At 40.1% G+C, this 24,329-nt stretch overlaps 1 protein-coding gene across 3 annotated transcripts in view; it reads right to left on the bottom strand.

Annotated features, from left to right (window-relative positions):
• The window catches only part of LOC128666998 (zinc finger protein 684), a 58,737-nt gene extending 35,271 nt beyond the window's left edge, over window positions 1-23,466 (bottom strand). Inside the window, exons 1-2 of one of the 3 annotated variants that reach the window (XM_053721849.1) lie at window positions 23,360-23,466; window positions 5,554-5,664 (exon numbers count right to left, since the gene is read on the bottom strand). In XM_053721849.1, coding sequence (XP_053577824.1) covers window positions 5,554-5,631 — 78 coding nt within the window. In that variant the 5' untranslated portion in view covers window positions 5,632-5,664; window positions 23,360-23,466. Of the gene's footprint in view, window positions 1-5,553; window positions 6,357-18,137; window positions 18,258-23,359 lie in introns of those variants that run through there. The other 2 variants (XM_053721850.1, XM_053721848.1) reach the window with 2 other exon arrangements.
• Window positions 23,467-24,329: the final 863 nt, after the last annotated feature.

The following is a 24,329-nucleotide window of genomic DNA, read 5'->3' as shown; positions in this document are numbered from 1 at the left end:
AAGCTCTCAGCTAAGATTTAAAAGCAAAACTGGAAAGGTTAGTCACCGCATCTGGCCAAATGGGACAAGCTCAGGTACCACGTCAAGGTCCTTTCCAATACCTGAGACCCTAAAACAGCCACACAATGCAAGCTTTCAAATCCAAACAAACTGAAAACAAAAAAAGGGTGCACAGGAATATGTAATCACCCTAGACATATACAAAACACGGAAGGGAACTGCACTCTCATACCGGACCGGGTACACATCCTATGACCCTGCAACATGCTCAGCCCTGGGTGCCACTGGCACTCACAGGAAGCTGTGCTGTCCCCAGAGCCACAAGCAGTTAACCCCAGACAGGTCTGGGTGCAAGAACCATAGGGAAAATTACAAAACAAATTAATACAACACACAGAGAAAACCCAGCACTCACTTACAAGCTCTCAGCTAAGATTTAAAAGCAAAACTGGAAAGGTTAGTCACCGCATCTGGCCAAATGGGACAAGCTCAGGTACCACGTCAAGGTCCTTTCCAATACCTGAGACCCTAAAACAGCCACACAATGCAAGCTTTCAAATCCAAACAAACTGAAAACAAAAAAAGGGTGCACAGGAATATGTAATCACCCTAGACATATACAAAACACGGAAGGGAACTGCACTCTCATACCGGACCGGGTACACATCCTATGACCCTGCAACATGCTCAGCCCTGGGTGCCACTGGCACTCACAGGAAGCTGTGCTGTCCCCAGAGCCACAAGCAGTTAACCCCAGACAGGTCTGGGTGCAAGAACCATAGGGAAAATTACAAAACAAATTAATACAACACACAGAGAAAACCCAGCACTCACTTACAAGCTCTCAGCTAAGATTTAAAAGCAAAACTGGAAAGGTTAGTCACCGCATCTGGCCAAATGGGACAAGCTCAGGTACCACGTCAAGGTCCTTTCCAATACCTGAGACCCTAAAACAGCCACACAATGCAAGCTTTCAAATCCAAACAAACTGAAAACAAAAAAAGGGTGCACAGGAATATGTAATCACCCTAGACATATACAAAACACGGAAGGGAACTGCACTCTCATACCGGACCGGGTACACATCCTATGACCCTGCAACATGCTCAGCCCTGGGTGCCGGTCCGGTATGAGAGTGCAGTTCCCTTCCGTGTTTTGTATATGTCTAGGGTGATTACATATTCCTGTGCACCCTTTTTTTGTTTTCAGTTTGTTTGGATTTGAAAGCTTGCATTGTGTGGCTGTTTTAGGGTCTCAGGTATTGGAAAGGACCTTGACGTGGTACCTGAGCTTGTCCCATTTGGCCAGATGCGGTGACTAACCTTTCCAGTTTTGCTTTTAAATCTTAGCTGAGAGCTTGTAAGTGAGTGCTGGGTTTTCTCTGTGTGTTGTATTAATTTGTTTTGTAATTTTCCCTATGGTTCTTGCACCCAGACCTGTCTGGGGTTAACTGCTTGTGGCTCTGGGGACAGCACAGCTTCCTGTGAGTGCCAGTGGCACCCAGGGCTGAGCATGTTGCAGGGTCATAGGATGTGTACCCGGTCCGGTATGAGAGTGCAGTTCCCTTCCGTGTTTTGTATATGTCTAGGGTGATTACATATTCCTGTGCACCCTTTTTTTGATTTCAGTTTGTTTGGATTTGAAAGCTTGCATTGTGTGGCTGTTTTAGGGTCTCAGGTATTGGAAAGGACCTTGACGTGGTACCTGAGCTTGTCCCATTTGGCCAGATGCGGTGACTAACCTTTCCAGTTTTGCTTTTAAATCTTAGCTGAGAGCTTGTAAGTGAGTGCTGGGTTTTCTCTGAGTGTTGTATTAATTTGTTTTGTAATTTTCCCTATGGTTCTTGCACCCAGACCTGTCTGGGGTTAACTGCTTGTGGCTCTGGGGACAGCACAGCTTCCTGTGAGTGCCAGTGGCACCCAGGGCTGAGCATGTTGCAGGGTCATAGGATGTGTACCCGGTCCGGTATGAGAGTGCAGTTCCCTTCCGTGTTTTGTATATGTCTAGGGTGATTACATATTCCTGTGCACCCTTTTTTTGTTTTCAGTTTGTTTGGATTTGAAAGCTTGCATTGTGTGGCTGTTTTAGGGTCTCAGGTATTGGAAAGGACCTTGACGTGGTACCTGAGCTTGTCCCATTTGGCCAGATGCGGTGACTAACCTTTCCAGTTTTGCTTTTAAATCTTAGCTGAGAGCTTGTAAGTGAGTGCTGGGTTTTCTCTGTGTGTTGTATTAATTTGTTTTGTAATTTTCCCTATGGTTCTTGCACCCAGACCTGTCTGGGGTTAACTGCTTGTGGCTCTGGGGACAGCACAGCTTCCTGTGAGTGCCAGTGGCACCCAGGGCTGAGCATGTTGCAGGGTCATAGGATGTGTACCCGGTCCGGTATGAGAGTGCAGTTCCCTTCCGTGTTTTGTATATGTCTAGGGTGATTACATATTCCTGTGCACCCTTTTTTTGTTTTCAGTTTGTTTGGATTTGAAAGCTTGCATTGTGTGGCTGTTTTAGGGTCTCAGGTATTGGAAAGGACCTTGACGTGGTACCTGAGCTTGTCCCATTTGGCCAGATGCGGTGACTAACCTTTCCAGTTTTGCTTTTAAATCTTAGCTGAGAGCTTGTAAGTGAGTGCTGGGTTTTCTCTGTGTGTTGTATTAATTTGTTTTGTAATTTTCCCTATGGTTCTTGCACCCAGACCTGTCTGGGGTTAACTGCTTGTGGCTCTGGGGACAGCACAGCTTCCTGTGAGTGCCAGTGGCACCCAGGGCTGAGCATGTTGCAGGGTCATAGGATGTGTACCCGGTCCGGTATGAGAGTGCAGTTCCCTTCCGTGTTTTGTATATATATATATATATATATATATATATATATATATATATATATATTTTAAAAGAGAACTATGAAAATCAGCACTAAGTGTACCGCCAGAAGACCTATAATCAAAATACTAGGGTATGAACCGGCTGCCTATTACCTGAAATATGGACAAATTATAGGTCCCCACCTGACACTGTCCTATTTCCAATTAGTAAGAAAGATGGATGAGAAGATTGGTATCAAGGCGCACTGTTCATGTGAAAGGTATACAAATGTGTATCAATATACTTGACAGAGGATGTGTAGTATAAATAACTAGCACATAATATTGCAATGATATTAAGTAAAAATAACCTAATTATTATTTGGACAATTCATTTCAAGAACTGATTGATCCAACACTATGTTCTCCATCTTTCAAGTATGCAGATAAGGGGGGATATATATTATTCTGGGATCATTTTTTTGACATTTGAAGAACTGCAAAGTCTATATTTTATACTGTATTTTAATCAGCTAATATTTGGGTGTGGTTTTACACAGTTTTATGTATTATTTTGGTTTAGTTTATCTGTATCCTATGTCAACTGATATTTAGGTTATTTTTACTTAATATCATTGCAATATTATGTGCTAGTTATTTATACTACACATCCTCTGTCAAGTATATTGATACACATTTGTATACCTTTCACATGAACAGTGTGCCTTGATACCAATCTTCTCATCCATATATATATATATATATATATATATATATATATATATATATATATATATATATAAATCAGCAAAGTAAGGGAGTCACTCACAGGGTCTTGTAGTGAAGAACAAAGTCTTTATTAATTAATTTATTATTGTTCTTCACTACAAGACCCTGTGAGTGACTCCCTTACTTTGCTGATTTGTATTTCACTTGGAGTGCACCCGGGCCGGTTTTGGGTCTTTGCAATTTACCAGGAGTGCTTCTACCATCCTCCTTTGCTATATATATATATATATATACACACACATACACATACATACATACACACACACACACACACATACATACATACACACACAACCCTAATTCCGAATAAGTTGTGACAGTATGGAAAATGCAAGAAAACAAACAAAAAGAGTCATTTGAAAATTCAATTCACCCTGTAGTATATTGAAAACACATTAACACATTATTTGATGTTTTACTTTGTGAATTTAATGTATTTTTAAAAAATATACACTCAATTCAAATCTGATGACTGCAACACGTTCCAAAAAAGTTGGGACAGTCGACTGTAACATCACCTTTTCTTTTAATAACACTTATTAAGTGTTTGGGCACTGAAGACACCAGTTGGTTAAGTTTAGCAAGCAGAATTTCCCCCCATTTATCCATTATGCATGTCTTCAGCTGCGCGACTGTACGGGGCCTTCGTTGCCTTATTTTGCACTTATTATTGCGCCAAACATTCTCATTTGGAGACAAGTCAGGACTGCAGGCAGGCCATGCTAGCACCTGCACTCTCTGCTTACGCAACCATGTGCTTGTAATCCGGGCAGAATGTGGTTTGGCATTGTCTTGCTGGAAAATGCAGGGACGTCCCTGGAAAAGACGATGTCTGGATGGCAGTATATGTTGCTCCAAAATCTATACATATCTTTCTGCATTAATGGTGCCCTCACAGATGTGCAAGTTACCTATGCCATGGGCACTGACACAGCCCCATACCATGACATTCGCTGGCTTTTAGACCCGACGCTGATAACAGCTTGGATGGTACTTTTTATCTTTGCCACTGAGACCAATACGGCTGTTTTCTCCAAAAATTGTTTGAAATGTTGACTTGTCGGACCACAAAACACAATTACACTGTGCTACTGTCCATCTCAGATGAGACTGAGCCCAGAGAAGTCGGCGGCGCTTCTGGAAAGTGTTGATGTATGGCTTCTGCTTTGCATAGTAAAGCCTTAACTTGCATCTGTGGATGCAGTGGCGAATGGTGTTGACTGAGAAAAGGTTTACCAAAATATTCCAGAGCCCATGTCAGGATATCCTTTACAGACTCATGCAGGTTTTTGAGACAGTGACGTCTGAGGGATCGGAGATCATGTGCGTTCAAAAGTGGTTTTTGGCCTTGCCCTTTACGCACCGAGATTTGACCGGATTCCTTGAATCTTTAAACTATATTGTGCACTGTAGAAGGTGAAATGCCTAAAATCCTACCGATTTGTCTTTGGAGAATGTTGTTCTCAAAGTGTTGGATTATTCACTGATGCCTCTGTTGGCAGATTGGCGAGCCTTGACCCATCCTTGCACTTGAAGGACTAGGCCTTTTTTGGAGGCTCCTTATATACTATGATTACACGATTGCCTCACCTGTTTCGCATCACCTTCTTATTTCAACTTGTCACATCGCTTAGTCCTAAATTACCCCTGTCCCAACTTTTTTGGAGTGTGTTGCAGTGATCAGATTTGAAATGAGTACATTTTCAAAAACACATTCAATTCACAAAGTAAAACATCAAATAACGTCAATAATGTGTTTTCACTATAGAACAGGGTGAATTTAATTTTTAAATGACTCTTTTTGTTTTTTGTATTTTCCATACTGTCCTAACTTTTTCAGAATTGGGGTTTGTAACAGAAAACAATTGGAAAGTTGTTTAAAATCAAATGCTCTATTTGAATCTTGAAAGAAAAAATTTGGGTTTCATATCCCTTTAATATCCTGATGCATTCTGTAGAGTCACTTACCTCTCCAGTTATTAGAAAGAGAATGTCAAGCGCATGTTTAACTACATTCTCTGTTATCCTTTGTATGTCGTCCATCATCAGTCAAGCTTTCCTAAGCAAAGGATGATCAAACTATAAAAACAGAAAATACAAATGAATTAGCCGTGCATTCCTAACACGTTAAAAGAATATTGACCCCTTAACCCAATATAACGTATATAAACATCATTCGGTACTTTGCCTATCGTACCCCATGACATATATACATGTCGGAGCTGCAGGAAGCCCCAGTAGTCTCGGCTGTTAAGTTGCAGCCGAGAGCTGGAGTTCCTGAGCTCCAGGCATTTGCCCGCATATGGAACCGAAGCGTGATCGGTTCCATATGAGGACAGATGCCAGAACGTTACAGATGGTGACACTGTATGAGTCACTGTCTACAACGATCATCTGCTTTTGCCGTCGAGAGGTGTGGGAGGGAATCCGGAAGGCAGGTGGGTGATCCAGCAACGGAGTGGGGAGAAGGTAGTGGGATGGCTCACCCTCAGGAGTGATACACTACAGAATTTTTTAATAAAAAATAGAAAAATATATAGAAAAAAAGTGATCTATAGCAGGGATAGGCACAGACAAAGGCTGTGGCGGACATTTTCCAAAGTACAGTCCTTAGTGAAGGACACCAATGTACATTTGAAATTAAAAACATTATTTTAAGTGTTTGGTGTTATTATACTGATGCATATACCACTGATCCTATAACCAGCCCTCCTCTGGCTATACCCATGTGCCAGTGTCACTACTGTGTCATTATATAGCGCTGGGTGTTATTATACTGATGCAGATACCACTGATCCTATAACCAGCCCTCATCTGGCTATACCCATGTGCCAGTGTCACTACTGTGTCATTATATAGTGCTTGGTGTTATTATACTGATGCAGATACCACTGACCCTATAACCAGCTCTCATCTGGCTATACGCATGTGCCAGTGTCACTACTGTGTCATTATATAGTGCTGGGTGTTATTATACTGATGCAGATACCATTGATCCTATAACCAGCCCTTGTCTGGCTATAGCCATGTGCCAGTGTCACTACTGTGTCATTATATAGAGCTGGGTGTTATTATACTGATGCAGATACCACTGACCCTATAACCAGCCCTCCTCTGGCTATACCCATGTGCCAGTGTCACTACTGTGTCATTATATAGTGCTGGGTGTTATTATACTGATGCAGATACCACTGACCCTATAACCAGCCCTCCTCTGGCTATACCCATGTGCCAGTGTCACTACTGTGTCATTATATAGTGCTGGGTGTTATTATACTGATGCAGGTACCACTGATCCTATAACCAGCCCTCCTCTGGCTATACCCATGTGCTAGTGTTACTACTGTGTCTTTATATAGTGATGGGTGTTATTATACTGATGCAGGTACCACTGATCCTATAACCAGCCCTCCTCTGGCTATACCCATGTGCCAGTGTTACTAATGTGTCATTATATAGTGCTGGGTGTTATTATACTGATGCAGGTACCACTGATCCTATAACCAGCCCTCCTCTGGCTATACCCATGTGCCAGTGTTACTACTGTGTCATTATATAGTGCTGGGTGTTATTATACTGATGCAGATACCACTGATCCTATAACCAGCCCTCCTCTGGCTATACCCATGAGCCAGTGTCACTATTGTGTCATTATATAGTGCTTGGTGTTATTATACTGATGCAGATACCACTGATCCTATAACCAGCCCTCCTCTGGCTATACCCATGTGCCAGTGTCACTACTGTGTCATTATATAGTGCTGGGTGTTATTATACTGATGCAGATACCACTGAAACTATAACCAACCCTCCTCTGGCTATACCCATGTGCTAGTGTTACTACTGTGTCATTATATAGTGCTGGGTGTTATTATACTGATGCAGATACCACTGAAACTATAACCAACCCTCCTCTGGCTATACCCATGTGCCAGTGTCACTACTGTGTCATTATATAGCGCTGGGTGTTATTATACTGATGCAGATACCACTGATCCTATAACCAGCCCTCCTCTGGCTATACCCATGTGCCAGTGTTACTACTGTGTCATTGTATAGAGCTGGGTGTTATTATACTGATGCAGATACCACTGATCCTATAACCAGCTCTCCTCTGGCTATACCCATGAGCCAGTGTCACTACTGTGTCATTATATAGTGCTGGTGTTATTATACTGATGCAGATACCACTGCTCCTATAACCAGCCCTCCTCTGGCTATACCCATGAGCTAGTGTTACTACTGTGTCATTATATAGCGCTGGGTGTTATTATACTGATGCAGATACCACTGATCCTATAACCAGCCCTCCCCTGGCTATACCCATGTGCCAGTGTCACTACTGTGTCATTATATAGTGCTGGGTGTTATTAAACTGATGCAGATACCACTGATCCTATAACCAGCCCTCCTCTGGCTATACCCATGTGCCAGTGTCACTACTGTGTCATTATATAGTGCTGGGTGTTATTATACTGATGCAGATACCACTGATCCTATAACCAGCCCTCCTCTGGCTATACCCATGTGCCAGTGTCACTACTGTGTCTTTGTATAGTGCTTGGTGTTATTATACTGATGCAGATACCACTGATCCTATAACCAGCCCTCCTCTGGCTATACCTATGTGCCAGTGTCAATACTGTGTCATTATATAGCGCTGGGTGTTATTATACTGATGCATATACCACTGATCCTATAACCAGCCCTCCTCTGGCTATACCCATGTGCCAGTGTCACTACTGTGTCTTTGTATAGTGCTTGGTGTTATTATACTGATGCAGATACCACTGACCCTATAACCAGCCCTCCTCTGGCTATACGCATGTGCCAGTGTCACTACTGTGTCTTTATATAGTGCTGGGTGTTATTATACTGATGCAGATACCACTGATCCTATAACCAGCCCTTGTCTGGCTATACCCATGTGCCAGGGTCACTACTGTGTCATTATATAGTGCTGGGTGTTATTATACTGATGCAGATACCACTGACCCTATAACTAGCTCTTGTCTGGCTATACCCATGTGTCAGTGTCACTACTGTGTCTTTGTATAGAGCTGGGTGTTATTATACTGATGCAGATACCACTGATTCTATAACCAGCCAGTCTCTGGCTATACCCATGTGCCAGTGTCACTACTGTATCATTATATAGCGCTGGATGTTATTATACTGATGCAGATACCACTGATCCTATAACCAGCCCTCCTCTGGCTATACCCATGAGCCAGTGTTACTACTGTGTCTTTGTATAGTGCTTGGTGTTATTATACTGATGCATATACCACTGATCCTATAACCAGCCCGTCTCTGGCTATACCCATGTGCCAGTGTCACTACTGTGTCATTATATAGTGCTTGGTGTTATTATACTGATGCAGATACCACTGATCCTATAACCAGCCCTTGTCTGGCTATACCCATGTGCCAGTGTCACTACTGTGTCATTATATAATGCTGGGTGTTATTATACTGATGCAGATACCACTGATCTTATAACCTGCCCTCCTCTGGCTATACCCATGTGCCAGTGTCACTACTGTGTCTTTGTATAGAGCTGGGTGTTATTATACTGATGCATATACCACTGATCCTATAACCAGCCCGTCTCTGGCTATACCCATGTGCCAGTGTCACTACTGTGTCATTATATAGTGCTTGGTGTTATTATACTGATGCAGATACCACTGATCCTATAACCAGCCCTTGTCTGGCTATACCCATGTGCCAGTGTCACTACTGTGTCATTATATAATGCTGGGTGTTATTATACTGATGCAGATACCACTGATCTTATAACCAGCCCTCCTCTGGCTATACCCATGTGCCAGTGTCACTACTGTGTAATTATATAGCGCTGGGTGTTATTATACTGATGCAGATACTACTGCTCCTATAACCAGCCCTCCTCTGGCTATACCCATGTGCCAGTGTCACTACTGTGTCATTATATAGTGCTGGGTGTTATTATACTGATGCAGATGCCACTGACCCTATAACCAGCCCTTGTCTTGCTATACCCATGTGCCAGTGTCACTACTGTGTCATTATATAGTGCTAGGTGTTATTATACTGATGCAGATACAACTGATCCTATAACCAGCCCTCCTCTGGCTATACCCATGTGCCAGTGTCACTACTGTGTCATTATATAGTGCTTGGTGTAATTATACTGATGCAGATACCACTGATCCTATAACCAGCCCTCCTCTGGCTATACCCATCTGCCAGTGTCACTAATGTGTCATTATATAGTGCTGGGTGTTATTATACTGATGCAGATACCATTGATTCTATAACCAGCCCTCATCTCTGGCTATACCCATGTGCCAGTGTCACTACTGTGTCATTATATAGTGCTGGGTTTTATTATACTGATGCAGATACCACTGACCCTACAACCAGCCCTTGTCTGGCTATAAACAAACAAACAAAGGGTGGTGTGAGTGCTAATCAGAAAAAGGTTTCTGTGCTTAAATCCCTGATATGGTCTGATAAAATCTCCAATTACAGACTATACAATAAAGAGGTGAAAAAGGTGTGGGATAAGCGCTCCAACTAAGTAGAGCCAACCAGATTATTATGCAAATAAAATGAAATAACAAGAGAACCTAATGGTACTAAAAAAGAGAATTTTTATAGTAATTTAAGTGGATAACTGGTTAATGCATACAGAATATGTTAGCATATACTCAATTACATAAGATGCCGGCATCAGTAACAATAAAACATATTAATCATATTAAAAACAGAGAAATACAGCCGATATAAAATTTCTACAAGGTTCCCTAAGTGTGTCTTAAAAATATATACGAATATGAATAAACTTGATAAAGGTAAATGACTCTTAGCACAGTGAAATTGGCTCGGCTAAATGTTACCAGTATTTTGTTTAAGCAATTAAATATTTGGTCACAGTATTCAGTGGAGGCGTCTGATCTGTTCAGCCGTTAGGAGTAACTGTGAGTGATGGATCGGGAGGTGTGACGTCACGTCACCTGACTATTGTATTCCTCCAATCTCTGTGATATGCTTAAACACAACAAGTTTGAAAATTGTATCCAATTCTTGATTGTAACAAAGTATAATTGATTATGTGATGGTTAGTATCAATACTTGCGAGTGTCCAATGTCCAAAGAATCTGTCCAAATTTGAAAAAACGGTTTGTTTTATCAGCAGCTCTGAATCCTATGAAGTGTTGATCTGTTTGGTTTTATGTCCGTTCTGGAATATGAAACTTGTCCTTTTTCGAAGAAGCTCCTAAGCACTTGGTTTTTTTCCTTTTTTAGTGTATATTAGGGCTATGATGGGAGCAAGGAAGAAGCAAGGGGGCACACAGGAATTATTCATACATCGATCTCAGTGTTGATTCAAGGAGATAGAAATGAACCTGTTTTTGTGCCAATAGAACAATTTAGCAGTTCGATAGCCTTAGTGGATAATTGGTTACACACAGGAATTATTCATATGTCCTCCCTCTATATTAATCATAGAGATAGGGATGAACCTGTAAAGTGTAGCACTATCAGTAATAGAATTCTGAATTGACAGGAGTAAGCAAATCTACGCGTTTCGGCAGTGTTAGCTGCCTTTGTCTGGCTATACCCATGTGCCAGTGTCACTACTGTGTCATTATATAGCGCTGAGTGTTATTATACTGATGCAGATACCACTGACCCTACAACCAGCCCTTGTCTGGCTATACCCATGTGCCAGTGTCACTACTGTGTCATTATATAGTGCTAGGTGTTATTATACTGATGCAGATACCACTGACCCTATAACCAGCCCTCCTCTGGCTATACCCATGTGCCTGTGTCAATACTGTGCCATTATATAGTGCTGGGTGTTAATATACTGATGCAGATACCACTGATCCTATAACCAGCCCTCCTCTGGCTATACCCATGAGCCAGTGTCACTACTGTGTCATTATATAGCGCTGGGTGTTATTATACTGATGCAGATACCACTGATCCTATAACCAGCCCTCCTCTGGCTATACCCATGAGCCAGTGTCACTACTGTGTCATTATATAGTGCTGGGTGTTATTATACTGATGCAGATACCACTGATCCTATAACCAGCCCTCCTCTGGCTATACCCATGAGCTAGTGTTACTACTGTGTCTTTGTATATTGCTTGGTGTTATTTAGGGTGCCGATACCAAGTATTTGCATGAGTACTTGTACTCATGCAAAAGGCACCGATACTTAAACCGATACCTCCAATTCCTACACATACGCCATCTTGTGGCGTTTTTCAAACTGGATGTTCCCATTTCATTTTAAGCTCGAGTGGAGACTTAAAGGGACACTGAACCCAAATTTTTTCTTTTGTAATTCAGAAAGAGCATGCAATTTTAAGCAACTTTCTAATTTACTCCTATTATTAAATTTTCTTCGTTCTCTTGCTATCATTATTTGAAAAGAAGGCATCTAAGATTTTTTTTTGTTTCAGTACTCTGGACAGCACTTTTTTATTGGTGGATGAATTTATCCACCAATCAGCAAGGACAACCCAGGTTGTTCACCAAAAATGGGCCGGCATCTAAACTTACATTCTTGAATTTCAAATAAAGATACCAAGAGAATGAAGAAAATTTGATAATAGGAGTAAATTAGAAAGTTGCTTAAAATTTCATGCTCAATCTGAATCACGAAAGAAAAATGTTGGGTACAGTGTCCCTTTAACTAAAAAATGGTTCACTTCTGTTGTGTTAATACACATTGCTGTTATTTTTTATTATTGTATGTTTGAGAGCAGTGCCCCAAAAGCTGCTACTATACAGCTGGAGGCCTACCTGGGAGAGATCTCTGTACCTCATTCAGACAAACCCCTGACGTACTGGGCAGTTATCAAACTGAGATTTAATGGCCCAAAAATATCTTTATGACCCATGCAGTAGTGTGACAGTGAAAGACTGTTCAGCTTAGTGTCAAACGTCTTTACTAATAAAAGAAACAGACTTATAGCTGAACATGCAGAGATGTTTCTGTTCCTTAAAAAGAACTTGACACTAACTTTTGAAAAATTACTCTAATTGCTAGATTGCCTGTTATACTGCTAGTTCTCATCATCTATACTATGCTCAAAACATACTGTACTCTGAGGAACATCCTTAGCCAGGGTTGGACTGGGAATAAAAAGCAGCCCTGGAAAAATATGAAGACCAGCCCTATTTTCTGTTGAGTCAGTAGAATGCAAATGCCCCATTTTTCTCAAAGGGGATTACTTTGATACTGCTTCCCCAATATTATTTTCAGAATTAAATTATATTACTTTGTATTAGGTACAAATGTCAGATTGATGAGTTATATAGGCACCCTACAACCCAATTGCATCCAGTAATCACCCCTTTAAATTGTAGCTTTCCAGCCCCAGCTGCTGCAGCTATTATTTATTGTAGTTATTAATATATGTTATTGTAATATTTTTATTTATAAACATGTTCTGTGAACTTTGTGACAACAAGCACATAAAACAGTTTTATTATTAAAACATGTCTTTTGAGATACAGTTCATAATTATAAAGAAGCAATCTTAAATCATTAGTCTGTATTGTGCTTGGTAAACTGTCATGACATTAAAAAAAAGTATCGGTAATTGGTATCGGTGAGTATTTGAAAAAAAGTATCGGTACTTGTACTCGGTCTTAGAAAAATGGTATTGCTGCAACCCTAGTGTTATTATACTGATGCATATACCACTGATCCTATAACCAGCCCGTCTCTGGCTATACCCATGTGCCAGTGTCACTACTGTGTCATTATATAATGCTGGGTGTTATTATACTGATGCAAATACCACTGATCCTATAACCAGCCCTCCTCTGGCTATACCCATGTGCCTGTGTCAATACTGTGCCATTATATAGAGCTGGGTGTTATTATACTGATGCAGATACCACTGACCCTATAACCAGCCCTCCTCTGGCTATACGCATGTGCCAGTGTCACTACTGTGTCATTATATAGTGCTGGGTGTTATTATACTGATGCAGATACCACTGATCCTATAACCAGCCCTCCTCTGGCTATACCCATGTGCCTGTGTCAATACTGTGCCATTATATAGAGCTGGGTGTTATTATACTGATGCAGATACCACTGATCCTATAACCAGCCCTCCTCTGGCTATACCCATGTGCCAGTGTCACTACTGTGTCATTATATAGTGCTGGGTGTTATTATACTGATGCAGATACCACTGATCCTATAACCAGCCCTCCTCTGGCTATACGCATGTGCCAGTGTCAGTACTGTGTCATTATATAGCGCTGGGTGTTATTATACTGATGCAGATACCACTGATTCTATAACCAGCCAGTCTCTGGCTATACCCATGTGCCAGTGTCACTACTGTGTCATTATATAGTGCTGGGTGTTATTATACTGATGCAGATACCACTGATCCTATAACCAGCCCTCATCTGGCTATACCCATGTGCCAGTGTCACTACTGTGTCATTATATAGCACTGGGAGTTATTATACTGATGCAGATACCACTGATCCTATAACCAGCCCTCTTCTGGCTATACCCATGTGCCAGTGTCACTACTGTGTCATTATATAGTGCTGGGTGTTATTAAACTGATGCAGATACCACTGATCTTATTACCAGTCCTCCTCTGGCTATACCCATGTGCCAGTGTCACTACTGTGTCATTATATAGTGCTGGGTGTTATTAAACTGATGCAGATACCACTGATCTTATTACCAGTCCTCCCCTGGCTATACCCATGTGCCAGTGTCACTACTGTGTCATTATATAGTGCTGGGTGTTATTATACTGATGCAGATACCACTGACCCTATAACCAGCCCTCCTCTGGCTATACCCATGTGCCAGTGTCACTACTGTGTCATTATATAGCGCTGGGTGTTATTATACTGATGCAGATACCACTGATCCTATAACCAGCCCTCCACTGGATATACGTATGTGCCAGTGTCACTACTGTGTCATTATATAATGCTGGGTGCTATTATACTAATGCAGATACCACTGACCCTATAACCAGCCTTCCTCTGACTATACCCATGTGCCAGTGTCACTACTGTGTCATTATATAGTGCTGGGTGTTATTATACTGATGCAGATACCACTGATCCTATAACCAGCCCTCCTCTGGATATACGTAAGTGCCAGTGTCACTACTGTGTCATTATATAATGCTGGGTGCTATTATACTGATGCAAATACCACTGATTCTATAACCAGCCCTCCTCTGGCTATACCCATGTGCCAGTGTCACTACTGTGTCATTATATAGTGCTGGTGTTATTATACTGATGCAGATACCACTGCTCCTATAACCAGCCCTCCTCTGGCTATACCCATGTGCCAGTGTCACTACTGTGTCATTATATAGTGCTGGGTGTTATTATACTGATGCAGATACCACTGATTCTATAACCAGCCCTCCTCTGGCTATACCCATGTGCCAGTGTCACTACTGTGTCTTTGTATAGAGCTGGGTGTTATTATACTGATGCAGATACCACTGACCCTATAACCAGCCCTCCTCTGGCTATATGCATGTGCCAGTGTCACTACTGTGTCTTTGTATAGAGCTGGGTGTTATTATACTGATGCAGATACCACTGATCCTATAACCAGCCCTCCTCTGGCTATACGCATGTGCCAGTGTCACTACTGTGTCTTTGTATAGGGCTGGGTGTTATTATACTGATGCAGATACCACTGATCCTATAACCAGCCCTCCTCTGGCTATACCCATGTGCCAGTGTCACTACTGTGTCATTATATAGTGCTGGGTGTTATTATACTGATGCAAATACCACTGACCCTATAACCAGCCCTCCTCTGGCTATACCCATGTGTCAGTGTCACTAATGTGTCATTATATAGCGCTGGGTGTTATACTGATGCAGATACCACTGATCCTATAACCAGCCCTCCTCTGGATATACGCATGTGCCAGTGTCAGTACTGTGTCATTATATAGCGCTGGGTGTTATTATACTGATGCAGATACCACTGATTCTATAACCAGCCAGTCTCTGGCTATACCCATGTGCCAGTGTCACTACTGTGTCATTATATAGTGCTGGGTGTTATTATACTGATGCAGATACCACTGATCCTATAACCAGCCCTCTTCTGGCTATACCCATGTGCCAGTGTCACTACTGTGTCATTATATAGTGCTGGGTGTTATTATACTGATGCAGATACCACTGATCTTATTACCAGTCCTCCCCTGGCTATACCCATGTGCCAGTGTCACTACTGTGTCATTATATAGTGCTGGGTGTTATTATACTGATGCAGATACCACTGACCCTATAACCAGCCCTCCTCTGGCTATACCCATGTGCCAGTGTCACTACTGTGTCATTATATAGCGCTGGGTGTTATTATACTGATGCAGATACCACTGACCCTATAACCAGCCCTCCTCTGACTATACCCATGTGCCAGTGTCACTACTGTGTCATTATATAGCGCTGGGTGTTATTATACTGATGCAGATACCACTGACCCTATAACCAGCCCTCCTCTGGCTATACCCATGTGCCAGTGTCACTACTGTGTCATTATATAGTGCTGGGTGTTATTATACTGATGCAGATACCACTGACCCTATAACCAGCCCTCCTCTGACTATACCCATGTGCCAGTGTCACTACTGTGTCATTATATAGTGCTGGGTGTTATTATACTGATGCAGATACCACTGATCCTATAACCAGCCCTCCACTGGATATACGTATGTGCCAGTGTCACTACTGTGTCATTATATAATGCTGGGTGCTATTATACTGATGCAAATACCACTGATTCTATAACCAGCCCTCCTCTGGCTATACCCATGTGCCAGTGTCACTACTGTGTCATTATATAGTGCTGGTGTTATTATACTGATGCAGATACCACTGCTCCTATAACCAGCCCTCCTCTGGCTATACCCATGTGCCAGTGTCACTACTGTGTCATTATATAGTGCTGGGTGTTATTATACTGATGCAAATACCACTGATTCTATAACCAGCCCTCCTCTGGCTATACCCATGTGCCAGTGTCACTACTGTGTCTTTGTATAGAGCTGGGTGTTATTATACTGATGCAGATACCACTGACCCTATAACCAGCCCTCCTCTGGCTATATGCATGTGCCAGTGTCACTACTGTGTCTTTGTATAGAGCTGGGTGTTATTATACTGATGCAGATACCACTGACCCTATAACCAGCCCTTGTCTGACTATACCCATGTGCCAGTGTCACTACTGTGTCTTTGTATAGAGCTGGGTGTTATTATACGGATGCAGATACACACCCAGTATTTCACTCAGGCTTTATTTATTCCATAACTTATCACCCAATCAGTCTCTTGACAAGTCACTAATTTTATTCACATTACATTTTTTTTTTTTTATTCCTATTATTTAATCAGAAAGAAAAGATATACTAAGGTTGTGGAGGACACTGCAAGGGCTAGTCACGGACACCAGTGTCCGTGTACGGACAATTTGCCTATCCCTGTCTACAGGTACTGGCAAACAGCTTAAAGGGACAGTTATTCCCAATAATCCATTTTACCTGCTGGAGTGTAATAACATAATGAGATCTGATATTACCTGCAAGCTCAACCCATTTCAATAGGTTGTGGTTTAAAAGCACAAAACCATCTAATTCACTTACACAAATCAACCTAAAAATGCAATTTCTCGTACTTTTTATACTCTGTACCTGGTATAACAAGTCATTGAAAATACATTAAGGGAAAAACAATGTTACAGTATACTGTCCCTTTAATAAAAATCATTGCAATGTGTATTATTCATAATGCTTTCATCCATTTAAAATGATGAATAATACACATGTGCAACAAATGGCTGGCACTATCTGGTCTTTTATAATCACAAGTGTATTTAAAGGGACATTAAACACTTAGAAATAGTAATATAAAATGATAACTTGTATATATATATATATATATATATATATATAAAAAAAACTGCAATATACTTTCATTATTTATTTTGTCCCCTTTTCCTGTAATTCCATTCTGAAATTTTGAGCTTTTCATTTCTTCTCAGAAAGTGCAGAACACTGTTATATTCCACACAGCCATTGGCTGCACACTCTAGTGACCTATTTATAACTGTCCCTAATTGGCCACAGCAGAGAAGGTAACCTAAGTTACAACATGGCAGCTCCCATTGTTTTATAGACACGAAATCTTTACACATGTTTTGTCAATATTTAAACAACTAATGAAACTAAAAAATACATCTATTCTCAGACTGATCTTTTCTTTGAATGCATCATTCTATCTAACATTTGTTTAGTGTTTAATTTCCCTTTAATGGTGTAGTGACGTTTCGCGTATACAGCTCCCCTTCCTCAGAGGAATATATATATATATATATCTGTCTATCTATGCTTTGGAGAAGAAGTGCATTGCTGTAGATGCCTTTGACTACAGATTAATACCAATAACTATTAAATATTATTTCACACAAATGTATTTATTAAAAATAATTACAAATAAAGTATAAACAATTATTACGATACCTTAAGATCCAGGAAGTTCTTGTAACTATCTTAGCAATGTCTTTTACAGTTATTTATACTTATCTCAGACCAATCCGTTTGTTCCAAACCATGAAGGCAAAGGCTCAATCTATACTTTAGTTTCCACATAAGGCTTTCACCAATCTCCATGACGTATAGTTAATTCTATTTTAATTCTACACATGCGTAGTGCTATAGCATGACATAATATAAAGTGAACCTTAGTTTTGCTAAGTCTCCTATAAACTACACGATTTGATTGACATGCGCAGCTGTTTATATATATATAGATATGCAGATGGAGGTCCTTCAGAAAGACTTAACTCATTACTGTCTGAATTCTAGTACTGAATACATACATTTTAACTCCACAAAAGGGACAGTAAACACCGTAAAGGGACACTAAACACAAATTGTAAACTACATGATTATAAACCTTCATATATAAGAATAATTTTGCATTGAAAATTGCAGGTTTATTTTGACAAATGAGTATATTGTTTTAAGTTTATTCATTTCACCGATTTCCTTGTCCCCCAGAATAAAAGAACCCCCTGCTAATGTGGTTTAGCATTGATTCAGATTAGCTCCTAATGCAACAAATGATTTGCCTATCATGATTGTTGATGCAAAGCTGATAATCCACCTTTTAACCTTTTAAGGCCCTTATGGCTTTCTAGTCCGTCCTAACCATGCTGGGCTTTAGCGCCAATAGGACGGAATAGAATGTCCTAGCCATTTGGCTGTCCTGAAGCCAATGGCGCTTTCTGGATGCGATCGCGGTTTGGAGGGCGTGCCTAGCGTCATAGGGACACCCCCCTGACCCGATCCCATAACTAAAATCTTGTGATTGCGTGAACGTTTTTCCGATGTAGACAAATTGGCCCTGTCATGAAAGGGTTAAAAAGCATGTGACACCACAGAAGCTTTTTTCTGTCCGAGGACTGGATTCTGATTTGCTTATCAGTTGAAGAAGAAGGCAGCTACGTAATGGTGGGGGGAGTTCGGCATCCATATTTACCGGGTATTAGAGTAGTTAGCGCCGCTGATTAGGACAGAAGCAAGACGGTAAGGGAGGAGGGGTATAGTGTAGGCGGACCTCCGTTTTTTTATTTACAATATCAAAACATGTTACAGTAAGTGTTGAATGTCCCTTTAAATATTAACCCCAGCCTCCCTGGGAGAAAGTGAAACAAACACATTTGTAGATGTATTTTACAACAAAAGGCTGCAAAATAAATAATGAATATATACTGCAATAATGTTTCACTTGTAATAATGAAACATTTTATGCGTTGTTGACAAGTTAAAGTGAATGTAAATTTTGATGCTAAAGTGCCGGTTTTTAAAAATTCGATTAAAAACAGGGGCACTTTAATTCATCAAAATTTACATTTCACTCCTGTTGTGAAAAAAAACTTACCTTTTAATCTTCACAGCAGCTCCAGCTTCCTCCGCTAGCCGCAAAGCCCCTTCCTGGGTCTAAAATTAGGAATCCGGCTTCCTCCAATCAGGGCATTGAATCAGACACTGATTCCCCCGGGGGGGAAGCCGTGATTGGAGGTTGACCCATCCATCATTTCTGACATCAGAAATGGATTGCGACGACCGGAGGAAGCTGGAGCAGCTGTCAAGTTTAAAAGGTAAGTTTTTTTTCACAACAGGAGTGAAATGTAAATTTTGATGAATTAAAGCGCCCCTGTTTTTATTCAAGTTTTTGAATAACCGGGCACTTTAGCATCAAAATTTACATTCACTTTAAGTTTAATGGTCCTTTAACCCCTTAAGGGTATTTCAGGCAAAAACTTCCCCAAAAGACCAGAGCATTTTTAGCATTTTTGCCATCACTACAGTTAAACAGAAATAGAACCTTTTTTATATTTACCTATCAAAACTATCTTTTTTTTTTAGTAGACAACCTAAAGTATTGATCTAGGCCCATTTTGGTATATTTCATGCCACCATTTCACCGCCAAATGCGATCAAATAAAAAAAAATCGTTAACTTTTTTTACAATTTTAGGTTTCTCACTGAAATTATTTACAAACAGCTTGTGCAATCATGGCACAAATGGTTGTAAATGCTTCCCTGGGATCCCCTTTCTTTAGAAATAGCAGACATATATGGCTTTGGCATTGCTTTTTGGTAATTAGAAGGCCGCTAAGCATCACACTTGTATTATGCCCAGCAGTGAAGGGGTTAATTAGGTAGCTTGTATGGTTAATTTTAGCTTTAGTGTAGAGATCAGCCAGCCACCTGACACATCCCACCCCCTGATCCCTCCCTGACCCCTTTAAAACAGCTCTCTTCCCTCCCCCACCCCCCAAAAACTACCCCCATTTTAAGTACTGGCAGAAAGTCTGCCAGTATAAAAATAAAAGTTTTTTTTTAATTTTTTTTATTATTATTATATATTTTGTGCGGGTAGTATCCCCATTTACCCCCCAACCTCCCTGATCCCCCCCAAACAGCTATCTAACCCTCCCCCTCTACCTATTTGCTGCCATCTTAGGTACTGGCAGCTGTCTGCCAGTACCCAGTTTGCTGCAAATTATGCAATTTTTTTTTACAAAAATGTAAAATACTGATTTTTTCTGTAGTGTAGCTGCCCCCCCTCAATACCCTACCCCCTCCCAGATCCCTTTCCCTCAAAGGATCCCACATAGGATCCTCCTCATTGTCCCTCCTCCCTCCTTCCCCCTCAATGACGCAGCTTTTATAATTATTTTTTTCATCCCCTGTAGCGTGGCGTAGCGGTCCTACCCGCCCCTGCCCCCTTCAGCGATGGGCCACCCGCCTCCCTCCTTACCCTCCCACCCACCAATGATCAGCACCACCGCTGTCCGATGCAGAGAGGGCCACAGAGTGCATCGGTAACTCTGCAAATCTATTTCTGCAGTGCCCCACTCGCGGGGCATGCAGAAATAGCGCAATCTTGCTATTTTTAGCGAGATTGCGGCAGAGAGAAGCCCAGCACTGCAGCGGCAGTCCTTAAGGGCATAACGACCAGCGTCGTACAGGGTACGGCGCTGGTCGTTAAGGGGTTAAGATTTTTATTTAAAATGTGCAGTAAAACAACTTTGGAATATACTTTATTTATTTAGGTTGTCCCTTGTCGTGTAATTTAGCTTTGAAAATTGTGGATTGTATAATTCTCAAAGCTGGAAATACACAATGCAAACTTTTGAAGTCTAACCCTACTACATATTTGTCCTTAAAGGGACATGAAAACCAATTTTTTTTTCTTTAATTATTCAGATAAAACATGCATTTTTAATAATGACTTTATATCATCCAAGTAAAAATTGTTTGTTTGTTTTTAGTCTGTTTTGTTACACTACTTTATTAAGTCAGTGGCAAAGACATCTCTCACAGTAATGCCACAAACATAATGTGGGCTAGCAATGTACTTCATAATTGTAGGCTAAAATGCCATAAGAGATTCAAATTACTGTTAACCCTTTGAATGCCACAAAGGGCAACAACCCATTGCATTATCCAACCATTTATCCTTAAAGGGACAGTCAAGTCTAAAATAAACTTTCATGATTCAAATAGGGTATGTAATTTTAAACAATTTTCCAATTTACTTTTATCACCAATTTTGATTTGTTCTCTTGGTATTCTTAGTTGAAATAAAAACCTAGGAGGTTCATATGCTAATTTCTTAGACCTTGAAAGCCTCTGCATTTGACAGTTTTTCACCACTAGAGGGCATTAGTTCATGTGTTTCATATAGATAACATTGAGCTCATGCAAGTGAATTTACCCCGGTGAGCACTGATCTGCTAAAATGCAAGTCTGTCAAAAGAACTGAAATAAGGGGGCAGTCTGCAGAGGCTTAGATACAAGGAAATTACAGAGGTAAAACGTGTATTATTATAACTGTGTTGGTTATGCAAAACTAAGAAAAGGGTAATTAAGGGATTATCCATCTTTTAAAACAACAAAAATTTTAGTGTTGACTGTCCCTTTAACAATCTTGATGTCCTGTAATGTGAATGTGCAATTACAATAGAGCAGCACACCAATAGTTAACTTGGAAGTATTTATTGAGCATCCAAAAAGACAAAGAGGCAACGTTTTGGGCAAATAGCCCTTAATCATGCCAGAGCTATTTGCCAGAATTGTTGCCTGTTTATCTTTTCTAACATTCAATAAACACTTCAGCAATTTTAAAGGGCCACTAAACCCAAATTTTGTCTTTGATTATTTAGATAAAGCAGCAATTTTAAGCAACTTTCTCATTTACTCCTATTATCAATTTCTTTTCATTGTCTTGCTAAGCAGGAATGTAAAGCTTAGGAGCCGGCCCATTTTAGGTTCAGCACCCTGGATAGCGCTCGCTTATTGGTGGCTACATTTAGCCACCAATAAGCAAGCGTAACCCATGTTCTGAACCAAAAATGGGCCGGCTCCTAAGCTTTACATTCCTGCTTTTTAAATAAAGATAGCAAGAGAATGAAAAGAAATTGATAATAGGAATAAATTAGAAAGTTGCTTAAAATTGCATGCTCTATCTGAATCATTATATATATATATATATATATATATATATATATATATATAATATATATATACATACATACATACATACACACACATACATAATACGCTACGCACACTACTTTTTCCAAAATTATTATATTAATAATAAATAAATATGAGCTGGATATTTATATATTTATTTATCAAGATATTTGGTAGTTCTGGCTGCAGTGGCACATTCATATGATAGTGATCTGCTACTGTGTCCAAGGCAAAGGGAGCAAATCAAGTGCTTTGAAAAATCTATAATCCAAGTGCAATAGTGCAGCAGCACATCAATAGTTAATACTAATCCCAATATATATATATATATATATATATATATATATATATATATATATATATATATATATATATATATATATATATATATATATATATAAATCATCGTTAACAAATTCTTTGGCTTTAACAAAACATTTAAGTTACAATAAATTGTTCCCTCTGTAGTCATAATACAGCTCCCACATTGTAAATTACATTTATTATGCATATTGTGTTTAATATATATAATAAACATATATATATTAGATAAAGTCATACACATTACACACCTACAGCTATATATTCGTTAGCTGTATACCTATCTGACCACACCCTAAGTGACCCAGAGTCCCTTTCTCGGTGGCAGCCATATTAAAAAAACACCCCGTTTGTTTCCATTTGAAACTCACCGCAGATGAAGGCCTATAACAAGGGTAGCGAATATCCGGGTACTTAGCCCTTTAATTTTAAAGCGCATGTAATAACGGCCTAACTTTTCGGCAGAACAACATTTCCCAGAAAGCTTCGCGGAAGCACGTGATCTGATGTAACTAATCAGTGCGTTATGTTCTTGTGAGACTTTACATAAAGAATGCATAGAGCTGTTTTCTCCCTAACGTTACAAGTTACATTTATTTTATAATATCCTAGCAGGAATCAGCAGGCTAACCTGCTACATCGTATGCAGTGATTATGTGATCATGCAGTAGCTCATTTATATTTTACGCAGCCTCAGCAGATTAGGGGTATCAAAGGGTGTGTATCTGCACTGTAAACCAGAGCAAAATGCGTTTGGATTTTTTTTTTTAAGCATGCAGAGCATATGCAATGCTGACTTGCATTGCTAATATATAAATTGTGTATATATATGTTACCCTTTCCTGGCATCTAAACCAGCTCATACCCCATTAAAGTGACAGAATACTGTAAAATTGTTATTCTAACGTGTTTTCAATGATTTATATACCAGTTGCAGAGTATAAATGGATGAAAGGGTGATTCTTAAAGTTTATTTGTGTATATGAAATAGTTGGGTTTGTTGTTTGAAACTATCATCCATTAAAATAGGTTGCTCGAGATCTAAAAGTATATTAATATAACAGTGTTGGTTGTGCAAAACTGGGAAATGGGTAATAATGGGATTTGTCTTATTAAACAATAACATTTTTGGAGTATACTGAAAGTAAAGTTTTCTTCATTTGAAATTATCTTAATACTCTACATGTTCAATATATCATTTTCGCCTGTTTAGTTTGTTATTTATTTTTATCTAATCCTTTATATTCACCTTATTTATTTCCCTACCGTTATTACCTTTACTCCTCCCACCTTCCTCTTCCTGTATTTTGTAGTCCTTTCGTATAGAGCGGTCCCACCCGC

Source organism: Bombina bombina, chromosome 7, assembly GCF_027579735.1.
Source record: "Bombina bombina isolate aBomBom1 chromosome 7, aBomBom1.pri, whole genome shotgun sequence".
In the NCBI taxonomy this organism is placed as follows: domain Eukaryota; kingdom Metazoa; phylum Chordata; class Amphibia; order Anura; family Bombinatoridae; genus Bombina; species Bombina bombina.
The sequence above is the reverse complement of the archived record's forward strand: the minus strand, read 5'-3'. Positions and strand labels throughout refer to the sequence as shown.